Source organism: Zootermopsis nevadensis, unplaced genomic scaffold (genome assembly GCF_977971745.1).
Source record: "Zootermopsis nevadensis isolate Lab colony 2312 unplaced genomic scaffold, Znev_1.0 Znev_ptg000025l, whole genome shotgun sequence".
NCBI lineage: Eukaryota > Metazoa > Arthropoda > Insecta > Blattodea > Termopsidae > Zootermopsis > Zootermopsis nevadensis.
The window spans coordinates 11,521,071-11,546,431 of NW_028259157.1; the positions used below are offsets into that span (position 1 = coordinate 11,521,071).

At 41.3% G+C, this 25,361-nt stretch overlaps 1 protein-coding gene across 14 annotated transcripts in view; it reads left to right on the forward strand.

The window, feature by feature from the left end:
• Positions 1 to 25,361, forward strand: part of Cadps (calcium-dependent secretion activator 1) — a 103,599-nt gene that overhangs the window by 25,797 nt on the left and 52,441 nt on the right. For 9 of the 14 annotated variants that reach the window (XM_087355999.1, XM_022071494.2, XM_087355994.1 and 6 more), the window contains exons 1-2: positions 8,786 to 9,025; positions 21,206 to 21,371. In XM_087355999.1, coding sequence (XP_087212125.1) covers positions 21,229 to 21,371 — 143 coding nt within the window. In that variant the 5' untranslated portion in view covers positions 8,786 to 9,025; positions 21,206 to 21,228. Of the gene's footprint in view, positions 1 to 8,785; positions 9,026 to 20,498; positions 20,775 to 21,205; positions 21,372 to 25,361 lie in introns of those variants that run through there. The other 5 variants (XM_022071499.2, XM_087356006.1, XM_087356005.1 and 2 more) reach the window with 3 other exon arrangements.

Here is a 25,361-nt window from a genome sequence, read left to right on the forward strand (position 1 = left end):
TTTATTTAAGGAATTATCTCTGTACATTCTTGGAGGAATATGCTGCCATGTGTTAAGTGTCTTTGGCAAATTAGGGTATACCGCGGGATAAGAAAGGTTGCGGAACACTGAACCAGTAAACATTTTCTAGCTGAAATTTTAATTTTGTACCTATCTGCCCACGGTGGTCTAGCGGTTAGAACGCTGGCCTCGGGTTCGATTCCCAGCGGTGCCCGAATTTATAACTTGTGTTGGGCAAGGCCGTGGTCTAGGCAACACGGAGTTTTCCTCCGGGGGCTTCCCCGGTTTCTCCGTGGCATCCCAACAATTACTCCATTCACACACAGAAGAAGGCAATGGCAAACCACTTCTGGATCATCTGCCAAGAACGTATATGAACAGGTCCCAGTCCGAGAAAAGGATCGAAGGATCCTGTTCATATGGACCTGTCGTCAGACACAACACTAAATAATAATAATAACCTATCTGCGAGACTACATGGCGTCACAACCCAGAACATCATCATAATTCACAAATCCGTGAGAACCTCAAATCTCACTGAGATTTAAGTCTGTAATATGATTGAGACCCTTGGAAACAGACACTTTTTTACCACAGTATAAATTAAGTTTGAGGTACATAACTGGCCAAGTTAATGCTTTGATACAGTAAAATTCATTTACCGGGCTTTATCTGCACTTCTCTTGTGTTGGGATTGAGACTGAAAGGGGGTGAAAGGAAGTACAGAGACAGCGGTGGCTGAAGTGTGGGGTGAGAAACGATTTGGCACCCTATCTCAGGCCTCATCCTCCGGGAAATTTTCCACGTTGAAATTGTCCGTACACTGAACCTTTTCCTGATAACCTGAGATACGAATTTTCCTTCTTTCGCAATTTTGTATGAAATAACTTACCATCGTGACCACTACTGCAGCTAATATCCAAAGACAGGTTTAAAGGAAGAACATTCCTGTGGGGTGTGATCTTATAAATACAACGTAAAATATTTTATTTTTATCTTTTTGTATCTTAATTGCGTCATGTTTGTGTTATATCAATACATATATTTATTTTTCCAGTCTATACACAAAACTTGTTTTAAAATAATGTTGTTAAAATTATTTATAACATTTACAATATAAATAATTTTAACAACATTATTTTAAAACAAGTTTTGTGTATAGACTGGAAAAATAAATATATGTAAAATATTTTATTCGGTTTCTTCTAAAATAAAACGAATAAATGCGCAGTGAGACCATTAAGGATAAACTCATATACCCAGGTACAGCATTCACAATGTGGCTTCCAATGGGATAATGTCTGTATTGAATTTAATAAAAATCCGTTCTTTATTTCTCGAGTTTAATTATGATGGCTGACAGACGACTATCAAGAAGAATTACACTACGTGTATCGGAAACGGGTTTTACAAGAACATACAAGGTAGTCAGAAACTAACGAATTAATTCAAAATTTATTTATAATTCTTCTTTTATTTTTTTGATATCTGCAAAACTTTAAACCTCTTCGTTCATAATCACAGACATTCTGAATAGCGTTACTTTTAACTGTAAGAGCGATGCGGAATTCCTACTAGTTGTTAGCATTTTCTCGGTTTTTGAAAATCCCGGCCAATGCAAATTTGGAATATTATATTTTGCAAGGTAAGAAGGATAAGAAAGATTTCTCCCACAAAACTCTGGATACGGAAATGGGAATAGCACCTGACAAATTCTAACTTAACTACATCCATTCTTCAAGCAGACAGTTCGAGAATTGAATTCAGGCTCTTATAATTCTGTGGTATTCGTGAGAGCAGTCGGACGTCAGCTTACTCACTCAGAATCACGTACAGACCTCTCTGTGTGGGCCACTCCACCCACAAAGGATATAAACCGATTCACAAAACGTTTCAAAAAATGTTTGGGGCCAGTGCTCCAGAAATATGACTTAAATTTACTGGTCTCTTAAACCTAACTATAGCTCATCTAAGTAATACATAGCAATTCAGTTCCAACATCAAAAATATAAAAAAAACATAACACTTAACCATTATAAAATTAAATGCGTTAACGTTGTTAAGAGAATTAATCGCTGTATTAATACGCGTTTCATATTATTCTTATAATCGTATGAAACATGTGTTAATACTTCGTGGGCAAAATGAATTACGGAATTACTGAGCGTTAAAAAGGTGGTACATATAGTAACCAATAGTTTCTAAACGGTTAGAAAACATTCATTCAAAATATATCAGTCTGCTGTCTTCATTTAAATTATATTAAATTTTGTTAAAAACCATACAGTTTTTCACCAGTTCCGGCTACTAAATAAAAATTATCATACCTTAACCGTGTTAGTACACTAAATATTGCAGGCAAAACGTGTCTATCATTTCTGCGTCTATCTCATATGATGTTCTCTTCAGTGATATTTTGAACATCCAACATTATCATAGATTTACCAAAACAGGCAGTTGGTAGACCTGCCACGAATATCTAACTGAAACTTTATAATCAGTTTCGACTCGTTGCTTTGTTTATTTGTTTGAACGTTCCATTGTACAGAAGAAAGTGGAATTAATGTTGAAGGTAACAACTAGGAAAATTACAGCGCATTAAATAGAAATATATCAATCGTGATGGAGGGAGAAACGAGAAAGTGAGTGTGTGTAAAGATTGCATGTGAATATGTGCCCGAATTTATAACTTGTGTTGGGCAAGGCCGTGGTCTAGGCAAGACGGAGTTTTCCTCCGGGGGCTTCCCCGGTTTCTCCGTGGCATCCAATTCACACACAGAAGAAGGCAATGGCAAACCACTTCTGGATCATCTGCCAAGAACGTATATGAACAGGTCCCAGTCCGAGAAAAGGATGGAAGGATCCTGTTCATATGGACCTGTCGTCAGACAGAACACTAAATAATAATAAGATGAGGTGGTCTAGCGGTTAGAACGCTGGCCTTGTAATCCTGGGGTCTCGGGTTCGATTCCCGGCGGTGCCCGAATTTATAACTTGTGTTGGGCAAGGCCGTGGTCTAGGCAACACGGAGTTTTCCTCCGGGGGCTTCCCCGGTTTCTCCGTGGCATCCCAACAATTACTCCATTCACACACAGAAGAAGGCAATGACAAACCACTTCTGGATCATCTGCCAAGAACGTATATGAACAGGTCCCAGTCCGAGAAAAGGATGGAAGGATCCTGTTCATATGGACCTGTCGTCAGACAGAACACTAATAATAATAATAATAATAACCCTTAATCAATTGTAGATGTTCTTTAGCGTCGAACAACAGGATGATGAAATTATCAGAAACCGTGAGTGGTAGCGTAGGCAAAGGAATGCGGCCATACATAACCTCTCTTATTCCGCTGAACCGTAATGGTCTGTTTCGTGATTCAAGCTCAGTACTGAGGATCTAACTCTTACGCAAAGCCACAGATTAACAAAGCTACACGTGTCTGTAATTAATATTGGTTGGAGATAGCACAGCGGCTGATAGAAATATTATCCCGTTGTAAATGTTAATTGGGAAGAGTCATGAACTTGCTGCGTGAAACGAGAACTTTTGGCTCCGCTAATTTTAATTCGCTTCCCACCGCCACCTTAATGAGTACTGTAGAGTTCTGGCTTGGATGTTGGAAACGAAATTTTATTGTTGGACATTTATTTTCGCCCTATCGCACTTTTCCATCTCTGAAATGAAGAAAGTACAGTCTGAGGAACAACGAAAGAGGCTGTTCAGTATCGAATTAATCTCAATTTCTAACTTCAACTGCAGTTTCACGAATGCTACAAAGGAATTGTAAAATCACCATACCTTTAAGGCACACACACTTGCATTTTCTATGTATTTGCTCAGGCATTCCGTGAAAATAACAAACTCAGCATATTAGAGAAAATTTTCTATAAATTCTAAAATATATTTGCCCAATTGAGATACGAAGTTCGAGCTGCCATGATTATGTCTTGTGTTGGGCAAGGCCGTGGTCTAGGCAACACGGAGTTTACCTCCGGGGACTTCCCCGGTTTCTCATTCACACACAGAAGAAGGCAATGGCAAACCACTTCTGGATCATCTGCCAAGAACGTATATGAACAGGTCCCAGTCCGAGAAAAGGATGGAAGGATCCTGTTCATATGGACCTGTCGGCAGACAGAACACTAAATAAATAAATGATGGCCACGGTGGTCTAGCGGTCAGAACGCTGGCCTTGTAATCCTGGGGTCTCGGGTTCGATTCCCGGCGGTGCCCGAATTTATAACTTTTGTTGGGTAAGGCCGTGGTCTAGGCAACACGGAGTTTTCCTCCGTGGCATCCCAACAATTACTCCATTCACACACAGAAGAAGGCAATGGCAAACCACTTCTGGATCATCTGCCAAGAATGTATATGAACAGGTCCCAGTCCGAGAAAAGGATGGAAGGATCCTGTTCATATGGACCTGTCGTCAGACAGAACACTAAATAAAATAATAAAAAAATAAACCGCCTTGTGGACTTGTAGGTTGATACCAAATATTTGGAGGAACTTACTACCTCCATCATCAGGGCTGATAAACGCAGGTGTGCTAACTAGTCAACTACAATGATCACTGATGACGATGATGATGAATGGAGTTCATAATCATTAAAATGATTTCCCTCACATGCTGATGGAAACAGGAGAATAGTTATAGTTTCTGGAAAACGGAAGGTTAGGAGACGAAACATTTCGGTTTGAGAGATTGGAATGTCGTTTGTGGTGAATTAACTCCGACTTCCTCATTGTCGTGTTGGTGCGATTGCAGATTTCGTTCCAGCTGGGGCTGAATAGTTTCCTCGCTTAATTGCCCAATGAGTTGCTTGGTACTAGGTCTGGATTAATGACACTGCATTACCTCCAAACCAAATTAGGAACTGAGATGCTACATTAGACAAATATTTCGATAGAATCCTCTTAACTAACGTCGCGTTTACGATCTCCGTGCGTAGTAAAATATGATGAGGGGAGGCTGGAAATTTGTCATCCTTGCACTGGTACTCCAGTATATCTAAACTAGTTATGTGTCTCATCAAAGACCATGGATAAGTCATATAGACTCTGTTTTCTCAGACGAAAGACCGTGTTCTTTACAATTTGTACGGGATTTCTGGCGGACGAAGTGATATCAGGACAAGTCCTTCGATTTTCCCGTGCTAGTCGACATTCCATCACCGTTCGATACTAAACTACCATGTCGATGTCGTGCGATAGGCCTGACCAGCCAATAGGTGTCGCAACTCTGACTAGGCACTTGCCTGGAGGAGTACGCCGGAGATCAGAGGCTCTCGCAAAACTTTGGATGGAAAGTTTGAAGGGAAGGGACCAGTCAGAAGATGGGTGGATAATATTAAAATGGATCTTAGGGAATAGGTCGGAAGGGTGTGGATTGGATTCATCTGGCCAAGGATAGGGACCGGTGTCAGGCTCTTGTAAACGCGGTAATGATTCTTAAGTCTCCATAAAATGAGAAAAATTTTGTAACTAATCGAGCATCCTATCATGTTTTGAAGAAGGACTCTGCTTTATGAAGTTAATTATGGAATATTTATCCAATCTTCAGATCATTACCCAGTGTGATTATCCTTTTTAAACTAGTGACTTAAAGTTGGTTGATATTGAATTTTCTCAGGACATTTGAGGATTCGAAGGAAAAGGAACTATCCCAAATAATTTGAGGGAAAATGGAAGACAGCTCCAGGATTTTTGGCAATCGCCTTGCATGTCCAAAAACATTATGGCTTTCGAATCGTAAATACTGCCGGGGTAATGTGGCTTGTTAAAAGTACAGCTAACCGCTAAACAAATTTGAAGTCGCAATCAGAAGTTGGTTGGGAAATGAAATCAGGCCCCAATACCTGGCTGATAAATGTAACGAACCAAGAGAACGAACCAGAAACTTTGAAACCGAGTTACAGTCCGACTGACACAACGTTCCTGCTGGCACCAGAAGCCAGTAAAATGTGTTCTTCTGCAAATAAAAATAAAATCCCTTTATCTTCATTGTTTTCCCTTCGGACTGTGTAAAAATAGAATCTCTTTTTTTATCTTGTGAAATATGAATAACAACAGATATTGAGCAGAGGCAGGTACATAATTCCGACGGTGGGCTGAGTCAAGCATAATAGACCATATTTTTATTTCTGAATTCGACCGAAATGTATTTACAGAATAAACAAGCTTATGAAAAGTCCTTGTAGACCCCAGTCACACTTTATTACTGCTGAGTTATAATCACATGCTTACCGACAGAGACTCGTCGGTAGATACCAACGTTTCTGAGAAACATGTTGTCTCCATCTTAAGGGATGGAAGAACATCATTATGGCCGCCTTGAGAACCTCAAATCTCACAATAATATTAACGAAACTCTGCCTGATTCAATTATCGTATGCAGAATGGTAATCACACCAGACAAAAACATGCAGTTTCAGAACTATTTAAGTACGTGAGTTAAGAAAGGATAATAAACAGCTAATTAAATGGGAGTAATAAGAACGCTGGCCTTGTAATCCTAGGGTCTCGGGTTCGATTCCCGGCAGTGCCCGAATTTATAACTTGTGTTGGGCAAGGCCGTGGTCTAGGCAACACGGAGTTTTCCTCCGGGGGCTTCCCCGGTTTCTCCGTGGCATCCCATTCACACACAGAAGAAGGCAATGGCAAACCACTTCTGGATCATCTGCCAAGAACGTATATGAACAGGTCCCAGTCCGAGAAAAGGATGGAAGGATCCTGTTCATATGGACCTGTCGTCTGACAGAACACTAAATAATAATAAGATGAGGTGGTCTAGCGGTTAGAACGCTGGCCTCGGGTTCGGTTCCCGGCGGTGCCCGAATTTATAACTTGTGTTGGGCAAGGCCGTGGTCTAGGCAACACGGAGTTTTCCTCCGGGGGCTTCCCCGGTTTCTCCATTCACACACAGAAGAAGGCAATGGCAAACCACTTCTGGATCATCTGCCAAGAACGTATATGAACAGGTCCCAGTCCGAGAAAAGGATGGAAGGATCCTGTTCATATGGACCTGTCGTCAGACAGAACACTAAATAATAATAAAAAAAAATAAGTCGTACATGACAGACAGACAAAGAATATTAATGTCTTGCACACCATGAGTTGACATGCACTCTCAATCAGAAATGGCTATAAATTTCTTTGAAATTATTTTATTTGAATCTTCGTCAACTTTGGCGGGTACCGGTGGGCTCGCATTTAAGAAAGCATTCAAATTTCAGTAACTATCAAAAGATTTTTTCAGTCAGCAAGCTTTAGTGAGTGTGTTATTTTCCACAAAGGCCGTGTCTGCTTAATACTGGTGAAGTGTTATTTTAGCCTTCAGTCCTCAAATAGTTGTTGAAATTACCACGATAGCATATTCAGCGCTCCGCAATCTCTAGTCTTTTTTATAAGCGCACTCTATCTTGGTTATCCTGAGTTCCTCCCACAGGATGGCTGGTTCTATCGGTTTTCATTCAACCACTTCAGCTCCTGTCATGCCAGATATCGGTATGGAATTAGAGACGCTTTAATTTGAAGCGAAAGAGACCAGGTCGTGAGTTCGAAGTGTCCACATCATGTGCTTACTTTCAAATAACATGCCTGAATACAATGTACCGTCAACCTAATGATTATTATTACCATCCGTTTAAATGGAGGGCCTCTGAAACTTTAGTAAACTTCTACCATACTACGCGGCGCAACAATCCAGAAGACAGCAGTAATGGCAATCACGAAGATTTTCAAGAAGTTACGATTTAAGCCTTCAGATGGCAGCAGCGTTTAGTCGCAATTCTACCAACAAATTTCAACCGGTAATACAACGATCTGAAATGACGACTGTGTAGCATAGATGCTCTCTCTCTCTCTCATAGCCCACCCGCGAAATGGTACTAGTTAAAAGTGGAAATGGTCTAAAGTGCAGAGGTTTCTCAGCCTGGATGTAACGTGTTAAGGACATCTACTTCTGAAGTTTATAATATTATAACAAATTGACATTATGGGTATTTAGGGGCATATGTGAACAAACAGAATGGACCTGATGATTACTGCATGACAGTTGAAACAAGTTCAGTGAGTGATCTAGTGTAGTGCTGTAACAATTCAATACGATAGTCTACGCTGGTGAAGTTGTGTAAAGAGTGACACAATAGTAGAATGATAAAATTCCTGTTGTGAATTGGTCAGTAATATCAGAAGCCAACTGTAACTTTTAAGTATGTTTAGTCATATTGCAGTGCATTTCCATGGGGGTATTAATCTTTGTGAGCTGTCCTGTGTGTGTCAATCCCTCCAAAACGTTGGAAACATATATAATTTTAATGTACGCTGTGATCTTCCGATTTGTCTGTTCCCTTCAGGATTTCCAACCTCTAATTCTCCCCTAATACCCCCTAAGATGTCTTCGCGTACCCCCGGGGGTACGCGTACCCCAGGTTGGATACCACTGAAATAAACCATAAAATTTATGCGAATTATTAAATACTGCCACGTTAGATCTATTGAGACTTCTTTAAGCAGACAAGGGGTAATTCAATGTGATTTGTAGTGAGTAAACGCTTCAAAGAAAAACGGAATTACATTCGGAACGAAATTTACGAAGAGTCTCTTTCTAAACGCACACTCTTCGCGGTACGCTTGAATTTAACATGTTCTCTGCTAGAAACGATGACGCTACTCTTCGATCCGCGCTTTCGAGCGTCGAAACACCCGCTCGGAACACAGCCATTGATTGCTTGCTGCGTGGCGCTGCAAGCTCGGTACATACTCTGGCGGCGAGGGGTGTAATGAGGGAGTTTCCAGTGTTCAGTTATCCGAGTAGCGTCGTTCGTCAGAGTTGAACATGGTCTTGGTCCAACATCGGTTGTGGCTCTAGTTCTTCTACCATCCATCCTTCCTTCCTTCACTCCTCCCTACTTCCTTCCTTTCTTCTCAGTTCGTCAATCCACTCATTTCTTCTTCTTCTTCTTCAGTAGCAACAGCATTCACTCGTCTGGTGCCTAGTGCTCGCCCATTGTTCAAGCAAGGTAGGAAACCTGCATTTCTCTGTCTCTTGTGTTGTCACCACGTAACGTTTCGTAACAGCGGTGACAACCAGGACACAGTTCATTTCTAATAAAGACTGAAGTTACGTAACATTATCAACATAGCCGTGATCATTAATTATCGTTGTAACCTTCTGTGTATTCGGAACATCGATTCCTTGCGTTTTATGCATTGGAAAATATGAACGCTGTTAAAAAGCCTTAATTTTCTCGGGATGTAGAGTTGAAGATTCCTTGAAACTTCCTATAAATGTTACGGTTTCTTGTAGAAGACTGAGGTACTAGATGTCTACTTTGGTCTTGTGGGTTGGACACTAAGGTAGATAACTTTTCAGGGTTAAAGTGACATACAAATCCACACGGCGTTACAACCCAGAAGACGAAAATCGACAATCGGTTTTCTCGTTTGTGTAATTGAAACAGTTGCTGTCTAGTTTAAACTTGTAGAAGAATTGTGGTTATGAACTACAATACGTTTCAGACGTGCAGAGCAGTGGGTGATGGAAAAAGAAATCCAATAATTATACTGTTGCTTAGTCTTGTCATTGCACCATTTGTTTTTCAATTTAACGTGACTTTAGAAGTAAAATCAATGTAAGTGAGTGAATTTTGGCCGGTACACGTTCATTTTTCGTTATGCACTGAAGCGTACATTGAAGACACTTTTGTTTTTGTGTATTGATTTCTTACTCATCGATGTTCCTTTACTCGCGAATTGTGGTTCTGTTAAGCGTCTGTAATACTGAATTGTATGGGGGGCAACTGGTGGTATAGAGAGAGATGAATTTAGAAACTGACTTTGTTAACTGGAAATTCAGGCATACATTTGTGAGGATGTGAAATGAATTTGCTAAGGATAACTTTTTGTTTGTGTGTTTTGTGTGGCGGGAAAGAATGTTCTTGATAATTTCTCAAGACTGTGGCCAAACCAATTTTTACACATGGAATGATAGCGTTTTTGGTAACTGCGACTTGTAGTAATTTGTTATTGCTTGAAAGTAGCATGTTGCCAGGCGAGCTAGTGAAAATTTCCCAGGATTGATTTTTCCATCCTCTGAGCGTGTTTATGTCGTGTATCGCCGCGTGTCTGGTTTATCAAATTGCGTGATTCTGTATAAGAGCGATTGGCGACACTCGAAGGGAAATGTCGGGAAGTAGAGAACTTGTATTACGTATTAAATTTTTTTTGTATTCTTGTCTCAGGATGAACAAATTTGACTTGCTGATGAACTACCAGGGTAGGAGCGTGACCTTTTTAATATTGTTAGTTAAATCTCGAGCTGAAGATTTTGACATGCATCATACAATACAACTATAAAAATATTAGCTTTAAGTTAAGAAAGTTAAGGGGGAGGGGAATGTATGTAAAATAATAAAAATACTTAGCGGCTACTGAGTCTACCTTATTTAATTACACTTTGTACGTCAATTCTATGCCACTACCCCCCCCCCCCCAAAGTAAAGTAAAGTTTGTCCCACTATACGCCATGTAGGCGCTTGGGGAGAGAGGAGGTATAGCTCCTCTATTTCTAGACCTCGGCACTAGATGGGGGGTGAGTGGTCAGCATCACGCCCCGGCCGGATTTACCCCCGGGAAAGGACCCCGGTACCCATTGGAGAGGAGACTGGGTGGGCCCCAGAGCCGATCTGGACGCAGAGGCTAGAGGAAAAATCCTCTGCCCCCGTCGGGGATCGAACCCCGGTCGTCCAGCCCGTAGCTAGTCATTATACTGACTGAGCTACGCCGGCTCATCCCCCCCCCCCCAACACATTGAAAATATCGGGCTGTTTTCTGTTTGAAGTTTAGTTTTTACCAAAGAGGATTGTTTTGCAGTTTTTGTGAGAAAGTGATTCGCCTGCCAATTTCAATGATTTCCTTGTCAGGAAACAAGAAAATGACTTCTTCTGTGTCGGCGTGCAGCTGCCTGGGCACAGGCGTCGATCCACGGTGGTTTTGTTGAAAGCGCTGCAACCACGACGTAGTTCGCGCAATAAGGCTGTGTGTTCCTGCCTTTGATGGCTAACAGTTTGAGTTAATTAGAAATCGCGCAAATTCAATTTCAAGCTGTAGTCATTAAAATGTCTTGCGTTCTGCTTCCCCACTTCAGAAAACCCCCACACTCCAGCGTTTGTCATATAACGAACGAGTTTATAGCTTTCCAAGGTCACAATGTAATGTAAAATATATTTCTTGATTTGGAAGTTATCCGGTTCAATTCATCCTCGTGATTTGCAGCCGCTAACGGGTCCTTTGTTCACCCCCCAGATGTCGTCTACAGACATTGGCGTCAGTTAAATGTATTCCTTTACAAGGCATGTTAAATAAATGTCGTCTATAAACCCCGTGGTTATTATTTATTTATTTATGTAGTGTTCTGTCTGACGACAGGTCCATATGAACAGGATCCTTCCATCCTTTTCTCGGACTGGGACCTGTTCATATACGTTCTTGGCAGATGATCCAGAAGTGGCTTGCCATTGCCTTCTTGTGTGTGTGAATGGGATGCCACGGAGAAACCGGGGAAGCCCCCGGAGGAAAACTCCGTGTTGCCTAGACCACGGCCTTTCCCAACACAAGTTATAAATTCGGGCACCGCCGGGAATCGAACCCGAGACCCCAGGATTACAAGGCCAGCGTCCTAACCGCTAGACCACCTCATCTTATTATTATTATTAGTGTTCTGTCTGACGACAGGTCCGTATGAACAGGATCCTTCCATCCTTTTCTCGGACTGGGACCTGTTCATATACGTTCTTGGCAGATGATCCAGAAGTGGTTTGCCATTGCCTTCTTCTGTGTGTGAATGGGATGCCACGGAGAAACCGGGGAAGCCCCCGGAGGAAAACTCCGTGTTGCCTAGACCACGGCCTTGCCCAACACAAGTTATAAATTCGGGCACCACCGGGAATCGAACCCGAGGCCAGCGTTCTAACCGCTAGACCACCGTGGCGGTATAGAATAATAATATGAGATTTCAGGTTCTAAAGGCGGTTTGAGTTGTCGATTGTGGTATTCTAGGTTATGTCGCCGTGTTGCATTGTATGTGGTTACCGATGTTTCGAAGGATCGTACTGTTTCCATCTTCACCCTAACGATGGATATTCTTCTAAAAATATCACAACCACCTGCAAAATTAGAAAGCCTCGCAATTCGGAATATCGCAGTCGACACAGATTATTAGCTACAGACAGGCCAAAAATATTGTCGGTAGATTTCGCCAACTTCAACCCTGAAGATAGAGATACAGTGTGTTTATCTGAAAGGTTGCCATCTACCGGCAAGTGTACACGGCGCCAAAACCCAGACCATCATCATAATCATCATCATGAAACATGTTACCTGCTTATTCATACGTGGTAATTTTGTGTTGAAAATCAGCTCGCGTATTGGGTATCTCTTAACTGCTGATCGACCGGAGTTATTTTTGTTGGTGCCTGAGTAACATGAGGTGCGCAGTGTACGGGTTGTGTTCGTCTGCGCAGGGGGCTGAGATGTGCTTCTGCGTACTAGAAACCGCTCTTCAAACTGTGACCTAATTTTCCGTCTAGTGCTGTTTGTTGTGATGCATTAATGCAGTATAAATCGAACCCAAAACTTAATAGACAGTGAAGTATATAATTCTTCTTCCTCAGAGCAGAGAACGAAATTCTCTGCGACATCTGACACGAGAATAAACGAAATAAGATGTATTATGCTTCTAACCAACGAATCCTTTCTTGAAAAGTAGATCAGGCGACGAAAACACGATAACCTTCATTTTAACCGCCATTGGGAATTCTAAATTAACCCGACGTTTCGGTTTTAGTGATTGGTCTAACGCGTTTTTCACGGTGCATCATCCCAGAAAACAGACACTATTTAAAACTCTTTGCATTTCGAAACGTTTATAAATATTTGCTTTGTTCTGCGACTTGCCATCAGTCATCGTTTTCTGCTGTAATTGCGATGTGACGTTTTCTAGGAGGTTAGGATGGTTTTCTTCTGGGTTTTCGCTCAGAACTTTCGGTAAATGCCAGTGTTTCGGAGATACACGCTTTCTCCGTTTTCAGGGTTGAAGTGGCGTTGTATAGTGAAGGGATTTATTGTTTAAAGTTAGAGGGGGGAGTGGCTATATGGAACTGTATTGAATAATGTACCGAAACTTATGCTAAATTACGATCTGCTTTATCAGGAAGTTTACTGTAACAATTTATTAACTTATCTGGATCTGATTTTTTAGCTAAATATTCTGCAATTTTGATTGTAGTAGGAATAATGATGTTCGTTGTGGCAGAGGTATTTAAAATACGAAGTTTTTAAAACGTCACAGCGCAATGAATATTTTGTCGGAATCCAGCCAGAGTGGATTTGCTCATGAAATGTGTGGTTCTGTGCTGGCTGGATCGAGAATGTTTCGTTTAATAAAACGTTTCCGCGTCATAGGAAGTGATAAGGAAGGTTCCGGTCGACCTTCAGTGCTGAGCGAGGAATGTATGGAATGAAAACACCAATAACTTTGTCACGATCTCCAATTAAGTTTGAGGAAACTTGCGGACAGTACAACGTCCAGAAAATTTAATTGTCATATGGAACCGCGCATACGACAAGGAGGGTTTTGAGGCTTCGTCCTTAACGTAGGCCTGTAGTCTAAAATTGCACGAACTGAACGTACCTGCGAATGAGAAAGACTTTTATGTTCAGCTGCATGTGCAGTAGAGATGACAGTGGAAGTATTGAAAGAATTCTTTGGAGATTACGTTATTTCTTGAAATCCATGGCCCCATATGTCTCCGAATCTATTTTGACCTGATAATAATATATGCGAAAATAACACATGACATAGAAGAATATTGACATGTGAGATTTGTAGTTGTTACGTCAGTGAACATATCGATGTTGGTCTTCTGAGTTGTAATTCGGTGTGGACTTGTTTGTAGACACCAGCGTTTTGGAGGAACATACTGCCTTCATCTTAAATTACTTCAGCTTTATAAGATTTGAGGTTTTCACAGCGGTGAATATGAATATTTCTGTCTTCTGGGTTGTTGCGCTGTGTAGTCTGGTCGATGTTTACCAACGTTTCAGAGGTCATACTGCCTCCATCATCAGGGCGATGAGTATGAAGATTTCTGTCTTCTGGGTTGTTGCCCTGTGTAGTCTGGTCGATGTTTACCAACGTTTGAGAGGTCATACTGCCTCCGTCATCAGAGTATGAAGATTCCTGTCTTCTGGGTTGTTGCGCTGTGTAGTCTGGTCTATGTTTACCAACGTTTCAGAGGTGTTACTGCCTCCGTCATCAGAGTATGAAGATTCCTGTCTTCTGGGTTGTTGCGCTGTGTAGTCTGGTCGATGTTAACCAACGTTTCAGAGGTCATACTGCCTCCGTCATCAGAGTATGAAGATTTCTGTCTTCTGGGTTGTTGCGCTGTGTAGTCTGGTCGATGTTAACCAACGTTTCAGAGGTCATACTGCCTCCGTCATCAGAGTATGAAGATTTCTGTCTTCTGGGTTGTTGCGCTGTGTAGTCTGGTCGATGTTTACCAGCGTTTCAGAGGTCATACTGCCTCCGTCATCAGGGCGAATGTAAACATCGACCAGACTACACAGCGCAACAACCCAGAAGACAGAAATCTTTATACTTCAGCTGTAGTTTGTGAAAGAAATTGTACTTGTTAGTTAATTCTACAAAGTTCCTAACCGAGGACTCCAGAAACATTTCTTGGGCTCGCGTAACCTTTGTCTTATGACTACATGAGGTAGCTGAATCCTGTATCTAACCCAGAAGGACATCGTTTGTATCTGCCGCCGTGAGAACCTAAAATCCTATAAAGTTGAACTTTGATACGAAGGCAACGGGCAACAAATAACACTCATAAGCACAAACGTCAGTCAAAATTACTCATCTCAGAACCCGGTCTTCGAAACTTCTGGCTGTGGGAGGAAGGTTTTATATTGTGTTTGGTAACCCTGTTTTAAATACATTATTGTTCTCTGTCCATTTCTTGCTGTAACATTTTTGGCTTCACATAATTAAATTAAAAGCGTCACACAGCTCAGGTATGACCTAGTTTCATGGTTTTGTGTGTACGAAACCGTTCAAGGCATCTCTGTGTAAAGTTAGTAAGACAAAGAGCTCGAATTGATACTGATAATTTCTACCTCGCATAAAAAGAACAAATTCTGGCCCGTGTCTCAATCCTGAGACTAATTGAACCACGTCCTTTCGTGATGACGTGTCAAATACTGAAATTACGTGTGTGAAGCCTTTAAAGTCCAATGCTAATTATACGTAACACCCGTCTTAAAGATCAATGATGTTGCAATATGTATAATATGCGTACAGAATTTATTTGTGTGATTCTTAGTATAAATATTTATTATTTCACTAAGCATAGAATTGGAGCTCTTCACTGAATTGAATCAAATAATAAAATGCCATTTATAATTTTTCTGCTGAACGTCCTGGTCAGATATACACTATATACTTACACTACCTTGCTGTTAATACTTTTCAGAGTTTAAATGCAACTACAAATAAGTTTTTGAAAAGTAACAGTAATTCCATTCAAACAAAGAAATACAAAAGAAAAGTAGAGAACTGTTGGTTTATAAAGACTTTTAAGTTAGTAAGTTAGGAAGATACCGCCACGGTGGTCTAGCGGTTAGAACGCTGGCCTCGGGTTCGATTCCCGGCGGTGCACGAATTTATAACTTGTGTTGGGCAAGGCCGTGGTCTAGGCAACACGGAGTTTTCCTCCGTAGCATCCCAACAATTACTCCATTCACACACAGAAGAAGGCAATGGCAAACCACTTCTGGATCATCTGCCAAGAACGTATATGAACAGGTCCCAGTCCGAGAAAAGGATGGAAGGATCCTGTTCATATGGACCTGTCCTCAGACAGAACACTAAATAATAATAACATGAATGGAAGATGTAATTAACTTTGAAGATGGCTGTCTTCTGGGATGTTGTATCGTGTAGTATAATATATATTAACTGACGTTTTAGACAAACTTGCTGCCTTCATCAGGGTGATGTTCCACAATCTGTCTTCTTCCTAGTACAGTAAGCCTATATGTTTCCGTCTTCATTAACTGTGATTTTCATAAATATGTAGTATTTAGCACGTGCTTATATTTCGTTTATTTTCCCACCCCCTCTATTATATGTCGTACTTTCGACTGACCGCTGCACAGTTCAAGTCACATGAATGCATTTCTTGTTTAGATGTTTGTAATTGGCTTCCAACCGACCATAAAGCAATCAATGCACCACCTCCCTACTCGCTTTGATTGGAAGACGGACTTTCACAGACACGATGTTCAGTTTTATTGAAAGCTGAAATCGGCGAACTCTCACTGATTTGACGAGTTGTGTGCATTCGATTTGGGCTTTGAAATCACGACTGTTTTATGATCGTAAACAGATGGCAGAAATTGGATTGTGGTCTTTTGGGTTGTGACGCCACGCACTCTGATGTGCGTTGTAACAAACAAGACCACATTCCAAATTTTTATATCTCAGACCTTGAGAATCCGTTGCCTTGTGTTTTCCCCCTTCTCGTTTTTGGGGGGCAGTGTGTTTCTTCGAATTTTGAATTTCTACCCACGAGTCTACACGGCGTCACGACCGATAACAACAACTTCGTAATGCTCAGCACTGAGAATGTCAGATCTCACCCACGATTTTGACTTTTATAATGGGGACGAAGTGTTTCTTTTAGTTAAGAACTGCGTTTTTAAATATTTTTAAGTGAGCAGCTGAATTTTAAAACCTGTTGTTGTTCAATTTTACGTTCAGTGGTATTAATAACACTGAGTAAGAGAGGAAACCAAGAGGAATTATCTGGCATCTGAAAATCATGTATATTTTTGACAGCGACCGGATATTTATTTTAGACTTTAAAAAAATGTTTATCGCATAGTTTATGCTCGTTTCAATGACGGAAAATAAACGAGTTGTGTGCAGATCATGAATACATCGAGAGCATTGTATTCTGAAACATGTTCAGATTGCAAAATGTTTTCCAATAGAAATAAAATTGCCAGCTCAGACGTGTAGTAGCAGTGTTTTTGAGTGACGACCTACATAAAGTCCACAATACCTCACATCGTTGCGCTGAAAACCTATAAAAAAAGTTCGGATTTCGCATTTCTTATATACGAGGTGCGATCGGAAAGTTTCAAGACTGCGCGTATAAAAACCCGTACACTTATCTCAGGTATTAAATTCATCCATCACCGTCGAAGTAGTTCCCCTGGGAGTGAACACAACGATCCCAGCGCCGCTGCCAAGCCTGGAAGCATCCCTGGAAATCTTTCTTTGTCAGCCTGTCAAGCACCATCTGCGATTCTGCCTGAATCTCTTGCCAAAGACTCGCCAAAACGGCTACGGAAACCTATGAACTGCTAAAGCAAGCATTTGGGGAGTCCGCAATGGGTCGTGCACAAACTTTTGTGTGGCATTCACGTTTTAAAAGGCTGACAAAGAAAGATTTCCAGGGATGCTTCCAGGCTTGGCAGCGGCGCTGGGATAGTTGTGTTCACTCCCAGGGGAACTACTTCGAGGGTGATGGATGAATTTAATACCTGAGATAAGTGTACGGGTTTTTATACGCGCAGTCTGGAAACTTTGCGATCGCACCTCGTACGTGCGAAGTGTTTGTTATTGTCTGAAGATCAAAATTTACAAAGCTGTAAGTTTGCCTGCCGTTGAGTACCAAATTTCGTCTCGCACGTTAGGGGAAAAGAGGAACATTTGGACCCATGAAAGAGGCTGTAACAACGTATAATGAGCAGCTCCGTGGTGATTAAATCAGAGAGAATGAGATGCAAACGGAACTGCTGACGGAAAGTTTGAAGGGAAAGACCTCGGTGTTCATTGAAGGGTTGTATTAAAACTGATAGTACAGAAATATGGCGCGTGTAATTAAGCTGGACTCGACTTGCCCAGGATAAGGTCCAATACTGGGGTTTTTGTGAATACGGTAATGAATCTTTGGGTTAAATAAACCCAAGTAAATGTTTTGATCAGTTGAGCAACTGCCCTCATTTTAATAAAGACAAGGGAATTTCTATCATTGTAATGATAACATTTGTCTTTCGTATTTTACCCTGCAAATGGAGATTTGTTTTGTGCGCTCTCCTAATTTCTTTTATTCTCCTCTACAAGAATTGACGTTCTACTGTATCATCATTGCGTGAGGTTTAACATTGACATTAAAACTGAAACTCGTATGTGGCCGTGAATTAATTTAACTCCGACAGAGTTGTCCTGCATTACAAACTCAAATCCGTCAACGTACTACGGCGTTAACTGTTCAACACTTTATAGAGATGGAACAGGAATTATAACCCCGTCTATAAGTCAATGCATGACCTTTAATAAGCGTTAAGTTTACAGCGCATGAGGATTTGAAGTTAGATTCTCAAAGGAACTGGACTTCAATCACGATATTGAATGATTCCTGACCAGGCGTAGAAGGAATATCAGATTTCGTCGAAGGATTTTTGTTGAGGTTGAATCGATACAAGACGATAGTCACTGGTGACCCAACAGCTGATTGATTGCTCAATACGGCGCTGTCACATAGTGGACAGTCAGGAAGAGTGATTACTTTGCAGCAAGCAATGGCACTGTACGTTAAGTAAAGCCTAAGACACAAGGTGTTCCACCAGAAAGTCCTGGTCCGACTCGTCATCCTCACGACTGAGTGTATTCAAGGCCTCGATTTTAGCCCTGATGGTGGAGGCAGAAAGCACCTCTGAAACACTGAAAAACGTGTACCAGACTACATGGCGCGACAACCCAGAAGACTGGCGTCTTAAGGTTTTCTTGTTTTGTGACGTGTGTCGGCGTGTCGTAGCCATGTTTTGAATCGGGATACAGACGTTTCTCTGGCTGAGACCTGAGAATTCGGATTCGGCTTGCTGGACCACCAGCAATCGATACATGCAGCCTACGAAACAGCTGGAGTCGGTCAAGCGTGGATGGATGAGGAAAGATTTCATTGGATTTTGTGAAGGTTTTTTTTTAATCTTGTGACATCAGAGAAGTTATGAGTCGAGATAAACAGATCTCGGTGTCTGCAGCTTCCCTGATCTCAAAAACCTGTTTTCGAAGATCCATCGGCTGGAATGTCCGACTGCACATTTATTGATTTGTTCAAGTGAGTTTGGTATTTATGTTGAGGTAACTGATAGCGTTTCGAATGATTAAATAAAAAAGTATTTACGCTTTTCTGAGAGATCGGAAGATTATTTTAATTAAATTGTACTTCTGGGTTAAAAATGGCTACTGTTTTATGGGATGTTGCGCTTTGTAATTTGACGGAAGTCTACTCGCAGCCGTGAGAACCTGAAAACTTAACTCGTGTTTAAGTTGTTTTGCCGTGTAGTGTTTAGTAAATTGGCATGTTTCAGAGGCGCTTACTGCCTCCATCATTAAGGCGATGAGAATTTGTTTTAAAATATAAGATAAAACGGGTCATTGATATTATATTGCGATGTGGGATTTGAGTGGTTTGCTGATAAAATAAATTAGAGAAGCTGAGAGAGATGAGGTAAAGATCCGAGAAGGAAAGATGACATTTACAGATGGGAACATGATGTGTTAGATACGTTAAAAATGTTCGCAAATGAGGTAGTGGGCGGAAGAATTTCCGAGTGGAAAATGGCTTATTAGAATGCTGTGGAATGAAGGAGTTCAGGAAAATAGCTGTGTACAAAGAAAATTAGCGCCATTACATTTACTAAAGTTTGAGCTGTGGACCCCGAATATCCGGTGTCAGGTAGACAGTCTTCTGTTTAAGATATTGTATGTGCGTCATATTGTGATTTATTTAAATAGTATTAAAAATATATATTAAAATTGGCCGTCAATCACAATATAAGATAATTAAAAGGTTAAAATATCATTTTACGTTCCGTATCGAGTACTCGATTTACATGTGGAACATTTACATGTTTCGGCTATATATAGCCATCATCAGGTGTTATGTTATAAACTTTTTAAAAAGTTTATAACATAAATCGAGTACTCGATACGGAACGTAAAATGATATTTTAATCTTTTAATTATCTTATATTGTGATTGACGGCCAATTTTAATATATTTTTAATACTATTTAGTCTTCTGTTTAGTAAAAAAAAATGATGGATTTAGCCGAAGTCTACCAAATCTCCTCTTTTCTGTGGGCTTACTTAGATTTCGTACGCGTGCTACATGCCTTGAACGTCTCACCCTCCTTGATTTATAATCAACTCACGTTTACTAATCTCTTAGCATGGCCACCCTGCCAGAGTTAGAAGATAAGCCGACAGTGAACTACAACACAGGTACACAGATAAGGTGTGGCAGAGGCCGGAACATGCCGAGGTGGTTATCAGGAACAAACAACCCACATGCGTCGTTCAACCCAGTTTTGCACAGCTGGCACTCCGTTGTTCACTTGCGCGTAAGTCTGGCGGGCTTCGTGTCGTCAGATTATTTCCACCGTGCGTGGTCTATAACGGTGTAATTTTCAGTGTTTAAAATAACTTCAGCGTTGCTAATATTCCACGTGTTGGAATATGCAGTTCTCTGTGACCAAAATTCCAGTCCAGAACGTATAATCAACATTGAATTACGCGTCTCCAGTCTATAGACCCGGTAAATCGGTAAATGTGGTAGGAAGTTATAAAATGTTCACGTGTGAAATTCGCTCCAGAAGGTTGAAATTCGTCCGCCACGCGTCGGCTTCAACGGAGGTAGGCACTGTGTCAGTTTATCGAATATTGAAACTAAAACATTTCTTCCTGTGAGTTTGTTGTGGGTTCAGGTTTGTGACGCCGTCTGGTCTTGTAGGAAGCTGCAAATGTTTCGGAGAAACAGAGCTTCAGCCGTGAAAATTCATGCAGTTTTTCCCCTCAAAGTTGTCATCCACCGACAAGGCAACACATGGACGACACGCGTTTTTGATCTTCTTCTGTTTTCCTCGCTCTTTTTTTAAACTATCATTGTGTTCTCTTTATTATTTATTTGTGTAATTTTGTGATGCCGCCATGGGCGAACGCCTAGTTTGCTTAGTTCATAAACCGGTTGTGAATCCATTTTAATACGAGCCTTACATCTAAGGGTGTGCATCTAATACCACTCCTACGTCAGCTGTTACGTGTTATGTGTGTCGTGTGTGTTCCAGGAGTGAGCGAGTGATCTGTGAACATGATCGACCCAAGTTCGTCGGAAGAGGAAAGCGAGGAGGAACAACAAGATGATCCTCTACACCCACCACACCGTCATCACCGCCACCAAGAGCCCAGCAGTGCGAACCTCGAGGTGCCCGGGAGTCTTCCCAGTCTTCCAAGGTAAACCCACATCTCCAAGCCCCGAGTCTGTAAGACCAGTTTCTATATTATCCTCCCATCTAGGTCCTAGGTTGTGTCTTTCATTCAGGCGTCCCAATAAAATGTTGTGCTCTTGCGTGCTACATGCCCTTCCCATCTCTTCAAAGAATAATCAAGCAAGAACTGCTCAGAAAAACTTTCGGTGTAATGGCATCGTATTTAGTTGTATCATTGAAATTAAATCCGCTCAGAGGGTGGAACACAGATTGCAGGTGTTTGAGGAGGATATTTGGTCCTAAGAGGGAAGACGATGGGGCGTGGAGAAAACTGCACAATGACGAGCTTAAAAATCTGTACTGCTCCCCCAGTATTGTGAGGGTGATTAAGTCGAGAAGAGTGAGATGGGCGGGACATGTAGCGCGCATGGATGGGACAAGAGGTGTGCACCGGGTACTGGTTGGGAAACCTGAAGGGAAGAGACCGCTGGGGAGACCTAGACGTAGATGGGAGGATAATCTCAGGCGGGATCTATGGGAGATAGGAGTTGAAGGAGACTGGATTTTGTTGACCCAGGACAGGGTCCGGTGGAGGGCTTTGGTTAATTCGGTGATGAACCTTCGGGTTCGGTAAGCCATCTAGTTAGTTAGTTAGCCACAGATTAATACAGCCTTGTAAAATAAAACTCAGCCTAGGATGGTCAATTATAATAATAAGAAGTCGATGTTGGTATTCCGGATTTTAAGAACGTACACACTTATGGGTAGATACCAGTGTTTCGAATAAACGTAGTGTCTCCATCTTCAGGGCTCAATAAGGAGAATGTCTGTTCTTCTGAGTCGTGTCTACCTAAATGTGCGTTACTGCATCGAAATCTTTGCTGCTGTGAAAAACTCAAATCTCAGAAATGATTAAATTTGCAAAACAAGAGACGCCCATGAATGTGTGTTGGGTGAGGCAGAATGAAACTACGGTAATTTAATTTGAAAATGCAGTCACAATCCTTATTTCTTGCTGACACCGCGGATTGTTACTGGAGTTTGTATGTCCTGCTCTTGTAGCCATTGACAGTTCTTCACACAGGATTGGCCTTGCGTTAAAAGTAATTTTATTTTGTCCCAGTGAAGTCAAGCCATGCTTCCCCTCCGAATTTTTGTAGATAAAAATACTTGCCACATTATAGGGCGTACTCTGTCGAAACCAATAACAGACGAAATAGGGTGGCTCGAAGGCGTTTTCTTTGCTTTTCGAAGACGCTGTCTGACTAGACGGGAAACTTGGTCGCTCTCGTCTCGTTCCAATAAATTGTCACGCGTCCATTCGTCTGTGAAGCCAATGATGATACTCGACGTTTTAAACGTGAGAATCCTGTGTACACATATATTTTTGGGTGGCGTATCTGCTTCCCCGAGATGACTGGATTGTGAATCGAAGATGATGGTTCTGTTAGAGAAAATGTACAAAGTAACGTGACATATTTGTTCCCAGATCTTTTAGATCAGTGGTATTCAACCTGGGGTACGCGAAGACATCTTAGAGGGTACGTGAAATTTAAAAAAAATATTATTTTATGATAAAAACTGAATAATCAGTAATGTAATTTATTTAATTTATTTTAGATGTAGATTATATACTATGTATAACTTGATTTATACACCAACAACTTTGGGGGTACAAAGTTGAGGAGAAATTATATCTGGGGGTACGCGAAGACATCTTAGGGGGTACGTGAAATTTAAAAAAAAATATTATTTTATGATAAACACTGAATAATCAGTAATGTAATTGATTTAATTTATTTTGATGTAGATTATATACTATGTATAACTTGAATTATACACCAACAACTTTGGGGGTACAAAGTTTAAGAGAAATTATATCTGGGGGTACGCGAACAAAAAATGTTTAATACCACTGATCTAGATTGTCAGTGCCATATATTTTTATGTAGCACATTAAGAGCGAAAGAAAAGGTATGTAATTAATGCTGAGAATTCTATTGGGCAAACTGAGATATGGAAAGTTATGAAATAACAGAAGGGATACGTCAGTAAGTATGGTGACTAGGTTCGATTTCCAGCAAGACAAGATTATCAGGGCATGGATGTCTGTCCGCGTTTTCCTGTAATGTAGGCAAGAGGCAATGCAATGTGCTGTTACAATGCCGAATGGAAATTGTGTGTACCATCTGCTTTAATAATTAGTAAGGACGCATTTTGCGTTTCTAGGTTTCATTTGTATTGTAGTGTCAACGGGGACTGTTTCCTGAAACATCGCTAACCAAATGATCTTTTGATTCCTCACTGTGACGTCTGAGTGCGGGCGATAATTAAGACAGATGCATGTCTCCGTAGACACGGAATGTCGCATTAATTAATTTCCCCAAAAGGACCCTTAATCATGCTACGTAAATTTCTGAATTTATGCAGCGTCGAAACGCGTCGTTTTGGTTTAATATTATTTGCTTGTCCTTGACTGGTGGAGGCGAAAGGTCGTAGGGTCGCCGAATACCGCATTATTAAACCTTTGTAGATGCGATACACACACGGCGTTCAAACAAAGTACCTCAGAAGCCCGTGGCGTTGCTGTCACCGCGTGTAACCGTCCAGACAGTAATTTGGACTGCATGAATTACAAAAACGTCTGAGAGTAGAACTCAGATGACTTTAAACATCCTTTTGCTAGTTCATAAAGCCGTTGAATAAATCAAGAATAACGGTGAAGCAAAACAGAAGAAAAACAGGAGCGCAACACTAATCTTCCGGGTTATAGCGCCGTGTAGTCTGGGTAGAATAGCCACGGTGGTCTAGCGGTTAGAACGCTGGCCGTGTAATCCTGGGGTCTCGGGTTCGATTCCCGGTTATAACTTGTGTTGGGCAAGGCCGTGGTCTAGGCAACACGGAGTTTTCCTCCGTGGCATCCCAACAATTACTCCATTTACACACAGAAGAAGGCAATGGCAAACCACTTCTGGATCATCTGCCAAGAACGTATATGAACAGGTCCCAGTCCGAGAAAAGGATGGAAGGATCCTGTTCATATGGACCTGTCGTCAGACAGAACACTAAATAATAATAAGATGAGGTGGTCTAGCGGTTAGAACGCTGGCCTTGTAATCCTGGGGTCTCGGGTTCGATTCCCGGCGGTGCCCGAATTTATAACTTGTGTTGGGCAAGGCCGTGGTCTAGGCAACACGGAGTTTTCCTCCGGGGGCTTCCCCGGTTTCTCCGTGGCATCCCATTCACACACAGAAGAAGGCAATGGCAAACCACTTCTGGATCATCTGCCAAGAACGCATATGAACAGGTCCCAGTCCGAGAAAAGGATCGAAGGATCCTGTTCATATGGACCTATCGTCAGACAGAACACTAAATAATATATAAAAGTCTTGGTAGAAGTTTACCAACGTTTCAGAGATCCTTGCTCATTGGGGCGATCGCACTTATGATGGAGGCAACAGGGATCTCTCTCTCTCTCTTTTGAACTTCTACTAGACTACACGGCGCTGCAACCCGGAAGACATCCATCTTCGTACTCACCGCCGTGAAAACCTCGCATTCTACTTGACAGTAACTTGGTTACTTTAATATTCTACTGCAGAATATTGTGCAGCAGACAACTAGCATTGACGAAGTGTTTCAGGCTTCAGATGTGTTCTGCTGAACAAGATTCATATAAAACTTTACATTCTGCTATCAGTAACTGGCGTCCCATTCACAGATCCAGGTGTAACTTCAGCTGAACTGAAGTTAATATTTCTGTGACACAGAAATCAGCAGGTTTCAGAATGAAACGTATTGTCCGTTGCGAATATTGAGGACAATGCAAGAGATATACAACGCACAGTGCATTGGCTGTGTTTCGTGTCATGTTTGATTGCATTCGAACCATAACAAAAGTATGTTATTTTAGCCATAGATAGATCGGTTTTTGGAACTTAGTATTCTGCAAAAACCAAATGCATCTGGCACACTGGAAAGGCGCATTCGTTGTTTGTAATGTTGTAATGTTGGC